Source organism: Pteropus alecto, unplaced genomic scaffold (assembly GCF_000325575.1).
Source record: "Pteropus alecto unplaced genomic scaffold, ASM32557v1 scaffold134, whole genome shotgun sequence".
NCBI lineage: Eukaryota > Metazoa > Chordata > Mammalia > Chiroptera > Pteropodidae > Pteropus > Pteropus alecto.
The window spans coordinates 5,132,158-5,137,638 of NW_006436283.1; the positions used below are offsets into that span (position 1 = coordinate 5,132,158).

The window sequence follows — 5,481 nt, forward strand, 5'->3', positions numbered from 1 at the left end:
TCATTGTGGAGAGCCCTGACCCTGGCACGGGCGGCTGTGTGCCCAACACGGTGCCCTGCCGCAGGCAGAGCAACCACACCTTCAGGTCTGCAGGAGCTCACGGGAGGCCTGGTGTGAGCCGTGTGCTGCCACCTGACGGCAGGCGTTGTGTGTGTCCTATGCTTGGGTACGGGGGCGGGGTCCACATGCCAGGCTGGGAGGAGCTGCTGGCTCTGACTCCTGGTGGTCTCTTGGTGGCAGCAGTGGTGACACAGCCCCCTATACCAAGCTTTGCTGTAAGGGCTTCTGCATTGACATCCTCAAGAAACTGGCCAAGGTGGTCAAGTTTTCCTACGACCTGTACCTGGTGACCAATGGCAAACATGGGAAGAGGGTGCACGGCGTATGGAACGGCATGATCGGGGAGGTAGGCCTACCCCCGAGGTCCACCTGAGCCCACCCGCCAGCCCACCTGCTGGCCAGGTCCCACATCACTTAGCCATTCCCAGCTGCTCCCAGGGCCTTTCCTCCTGTGCTGGGGATCGTCAGGGTGGGTCCCAGACCCAGCTCCTTAAGGGTCTCCCAGCTGGCAGGGGAAACAGCCGTCACCGATGATGCCCCTTCGGGTGGCCAGCACTGAAAGTGGAGCTCTGAGGACCCCAGATGGGAACAACTGACAGCTGATGGGTGCTCGGGGGTGCAGAAGAAGACTGAGGGGAGTGCCCCAGCCTGTGGGGGCCCCTCCTCCAATCTGGGCTGGACCTCTCTGGCCCCCAGGTGTACTACAAGCGGGCAGACATGGCCATCGGCTCCCTTACCATCAACGAGGAGCGCTCTGAGATCGTGGACTTCTCTGTGCCCTTCGTGGAAACGGGCATCAGTGTGATGGTGGCTCGCAGCAATGGCACCGTGTCCCCCTCAGCCTTCCTGGGTGCGGCTCGGGTGGGCAGGGATGACTGGGGTGGAGGGGCCCACGATCTGGATGTGTGGAGCTTGCGTGGAGATGGTGAGCTTGGGGTGGGCCCTCACAGGGCAAGCACAGCAGCGTTGGGTGCCTCTGGGCCTGGGTGTCGGGTAAGGGTGGGAGGTGGAGGGGAGCGAGAGAGATGGTGGTGCCATTGTAAGGGACGGAAAACCCAGGAAGGCAGGCTGGCTTCAGGACGCGCCTGGTGGGCTGGGACAGCAGGACGAGGGGAGATGCTCCTTTGGGGGTTGGAGGAGCCCACCCAGAGCTGGGGTTTCTGACTGGATTAGGAAATCAGCATTTGTACAGCAGCCCCTTGTGTCAGGCTCCCTGATAGGTGCTCAGATGCAGCCATAATCCTGGACTTCGCGGAGGGTCCAGTCAGGAGGTCAGGTGAGACTTGCAGTGTGGGGCTGACAGAGAGCCGTGAGGCCAGGAGCAGAGGAGGGAGTCCCCGCTCTGCCCCTTCCTGTTGTATGGCTTTGGGCAAGTCACTGAATCTCTCTGATCAGGGTTCCTCAGCCACAGGGAAGACAACAAACTCCACTTCAGAGATGAGCGCGGCCTCAGAGGAGCACATGCTTATGGCAGTAATGACTTCTTCCTCGGGGAGACTGAAACCGTTGATCACGGACCAGTCTCCCCAGCTCCTCGGGCCTAGGTTTCCGTGTCAGTTGGATGAGGAGTTAGACTTGACCTCAGAGGCCCTGATTCTAGGCAGAACAAGCAGCTCGTCCATGCCAGGCCAGGCAGGAGAGTTCCAGAACAGGAGTGTGGTCAGCAGGGCTGGCCAGCGAGGGAGGAGAGGATGGAAGAAATCCCTTGGGCTTGCTGATGTGGCTCTGCGGGCTCAGGCTCGGGGCGGGGGCGGGGCGGTGAGGTGACACCGGTTGCAGGCAGAGGGATGGGAGAGGGAAGGGAAGGATATAGACCTTCTTTCTGTGAAAGGAAGTGGGGGGAAGATGAATGAGAGCCAGGAGAGGTATGAAGTCAAAGGGAGATGTCCTAGGGTGGGGCGATGGGACCCTGTACCAGGGTAGGTAGGAGGGGGAGACCAAGAATGCTGGAGAGCCTGACCTCCCTCGGGGGCGGTGGGGGTGGCGTTTCTCATGGCGCTGTGCTGCTCTCAGTCAGAGACCCCTCTGCTCAGTCTGCTGGGCTGATGGGCCCTACTTTGACCCATCGCGCCTGGACCCAGCTCTCGGGGCTGTGGGTGAGCGGGGCAGCACAGAGGGCTCTGAGCCACCTCCCTCTGTTCCCAGAGCCCTACAGCCCTTCGGTGTGGGTGATGATGTTTGTCATGTGCCTCACCGTGGTGGCCATCACTGTCTTCACGTTCGAGTACTTCAGCCCCGTCAGCTACAACCAGAACCTCACCAGCGGCAAGAGTAAGCTCTCACCTGGGCCTGGAAGGGAGGAGCAGGGTCGCCTCGTCCCAGATGGGTGGGTTCAGGGCCAGGTCCTGTGGGAGGTCTCTGGCCTTCGGACAACACACAAGGGGCCGATCAGATACACGAGAGAGAAACAAGGTCAGCTGACTTGCCCTGGGGTGGGGATGGCTAGGGATGGGGTCCCCACCCAGGAGAGAGTGGGGGACAAGAGCTGTGGAGTCAGGTGGGTTGAGGCCTGAGCCCCTCTGCGCTGGGCGAGAAGATCCCCAGTATCTGTTCTCTCGCCCCCAGAGTCTGGAGGCCCATCCTTCACCATTGGCAAGTCCGTGTGGCTGCTGTGGGCGCTGGTCTTCAACAACTCAGTGCCCATCGAGAACCCCCGGGGCACCACCAGCAAGATCATGGTCCTGGTCTGGGCCTTTTTCGCCGTCATATTCCTCGCCAGCTACACTGCCAACCTGGCTGCCTTCATGATTCAGGAGCAGTACATAGATACTGTGTCTGGCCTCAGTGACAAGAAGGTTCTGGGGCCACCGCTGGTGGAGGGTGGGGGGATGTGAGGGCAGGGGAAGGCCTTGGGTGGGACACAGGACAACTGGAGTCAGTAGAATTTGAACTGGAGGCTGGAGCAGGAAGGAGATGGGGAGCCTGGTGAGGTGGGGGCTGGTGGGGGAGAGATGGCCCGGGTCCACTGAACGAGTGGCCTTGGGTAAGTCTCTCCTTGTCCTGGCCTCAGTTTCTCCATTTGTAACACAGGAGTGGCCTGGACAGAATCTAAGACCATTCTGCTCTCACTATGCAAGTGCAGACTCTGGGGATGGGGTTGGGGGATGGGGCCGGGGGGTGGGTGGTGAGGTGATGCCTAGAAGGTTTGGGGGGAGGGTCACAAATGGCGGCTGCCCTCTGCCCACAGTTTCAGCGGCCTCAAGATCAGTACCCACCCTTCCGCTTCGGCACGGTGCCCAATGGCAGCACGGAGAGGAACATCCGCAGCAACTACCGTGACATGCACACCCACATGGTCAAGTTCAACCAGCGCTCGGTGGAGGATGCACTCACTAGCCTCAAGATGGGGTGGGTCCTCAGCCCTGAACTCGTCCTCTGTCTCTACCCACATATCTCCCCAGTGACATGTCAGGCCCTAGTTTGGTGTCCCCACCCCACATGGTCCCTGGTCTGAGGGCTCTACCTGTCCCTAGGAAGCTGGACGCCTTCATCTATGATGCCGCTGTCCTCAATTACATGGCGGGCAAGGACGAGGGCTGCAAGCTGGTCACCATTGGCTCAGGCAAGGTCTTTGCCACCACTGGCTATGGCATCGCCATGCAGAAGGACTCCCACTGGAAGCGGGCCATCGACCTGGCGCTCCTGCAGTTCCTGGGGGACGGTGGGTGCTGCCACTGCCGGGGACTGGGGCGGGTCCAGGGTGAGTCATGGAGCTGGATCAGGTGACTGCAGAAGGCTGGTCAGCATCACCGCCGTTCTGAGTCCGCAGGGCGTGTGTGCAGGGGGAGGTCTCTGGGGTGAGCGGATGGGGCGGTGTGTGTGTGTGGGGGGGCAGGGAGTATTTGGAGGGAGTGAATGGAGAACTGGCGAAGAGATGGGTTTGCCGGGAGGGAGTAGGAAATAGGATTGGGGAGTCCCTGAAGGGCAGGAAGACAGGAAGGAGCTCGGGCCACACAGCGGGGGTTGGGGATGGCTGAATTTCTTTTCCCATCTCGAGATTACCTGGGGTAATGCCAAGGGCTTGCCTAGTCAGAGCTGGGGCCCAGGCTAGCCTCGGCACCAGGGGCTCACGTGTGTGAGGGCTCCAGCTGAGCCTGCCCCTAAAACCCAGAGAAAGCTTCGAGTTTACAGTTCCAATGCTTAGATATATAACGAACGGTCTGATTTTCCATCAGTACCATAGAGTAATGAGAGTAATAACAAAGAAGGTGCTCGTGGTCTCCGCGGGGGTCTGGGCCTTTTGTCTGTGTGCCCAGCTCCATACCAGGCATGTAGGGAATCGATATGCGTTTGACAAATAAATGAGTGATAACATTCACCCAGTCAACAAGCTTTCACTGGCCATGTGAGAGGTGGGTGTGTCAAAGGCTGGCACTGCCCACCCCAGCCCCCACTCTCCTTTCTTCCTGCTCATTGACACCCCGACCCCCAATCCCGCCCCCGCTGGGCTGGAGTCCCTGGGTGGGCCTACAAAGGGTGGCACCCTGGTTCCAGACCCTTCCTCGCTCAAGGCTTGGGTGGGCGTTGGGAGGGTCTTTCCTGAGCCAGGTGTGCCCCAACCAGGGGAGACACAGAAGCTGGAGACGGTGTGGCTCTCGGGGATCTGCCAGAACGAGAAGAACGAGGTGATGAGCAGCAAGCTGGACATCGACAACATGGCGGGCGTCTTCTACATGCTGCTCGTGGCCATGGGGCTGGCCCTGCTGGTCTTCGCCTGGGAGCACCTCGTGTACTGGAAGCTGCGCCACTCTGTGCCCAACACGTCCCGGCTGGACTTCCTGTTGGCCTTCAGCAGGGTGGGTGGCCACCCCGCTCTAGACAGAGCCAGCTCTATCGGCACCAACTCAGATAAGTCAGAGCTAGCCATGGCCCCATTTGCAGACGTGAACACTGAAGGCCCGGGAGGTGGCTTGGCCTGCCAGCAGAAGAGGAGCAGAGCCCTGCATCAGGCAGGGCAGCACTCTGGAGCCAGGCTGCCGCGGGCTGGCGTCCTCCCTGCCATTTACAAGCTGTGTGACTTTAGGAGGAGGGAACCTCTTGGAGCCTCAGATAACTCCTCTGTAAACTCTCACAGCAGCATGGCGCCTAGCGAGTAGGCGCGGCCTAATGAATGTTAGTTGCTTCCTAGGACTTAGAGGTGCCTGGGCTGGTGCCTCGGACAGGGAGGTGGGCTTGTCCCGAGAGGAGGACGCCGCCGCTCACAGCGTGTGTCCTCCCTACCGCCCAGGGCATCTACAGCTGCTTCGGCGGGGTGCAGAGCCTGGCCAGCCCCGCGCGGCCACCCAGCCCAGACCTCACTGCCAGCTCCGCCCAGGCCAGCGTGCTCAAGATGCTGCAGGCGGCGCGTGACATGGTGACTACAGCAGGCGTGAGCAGCTCCCTGGACCGCGCCACGCGCACCATTGAGAACTGGGGCAGCCG

General features: G+C 60.8%; 1 protein-coding gene across 1 annotated transcript in view; it reads left to right on the forward strand.

The window, feature by feature from the left end:
* The window catches only part of GRIN2C (glutamate ionotropic receptor NMDA type subunit 2C), an 11,000-nt gene that overhangs the window by 4,606 nt on the left and 913 nt on the right, over window positions 1-5,481 (forward strand). The window contains 9 exon segments of the mRNA XM_025047116.1: window positions 1-85; window positions 241-406; window positions 757-910; window positions 2,206-2,331; window positions 2,626-2,855; window positions 3,248-3,408; window positions 3,534-3,721; window positions 4,624-4,856; window positions 5,288-5,473. The exon segment at window positions 1-85 is cut by the window's left edge and continues 55 nt beyond it. Coding sequence (XP_024902884.1) covers window positions 1-85; window positions 241-406; window positions 757-910; window positions 2,206-2,331; window positions 2,626-2,855; window positions 3,248-3,408; window positions 3,534-3,721; window positions 4,624-4,856; window positions 5,288-5,473 — 1,529 coding nt within the window.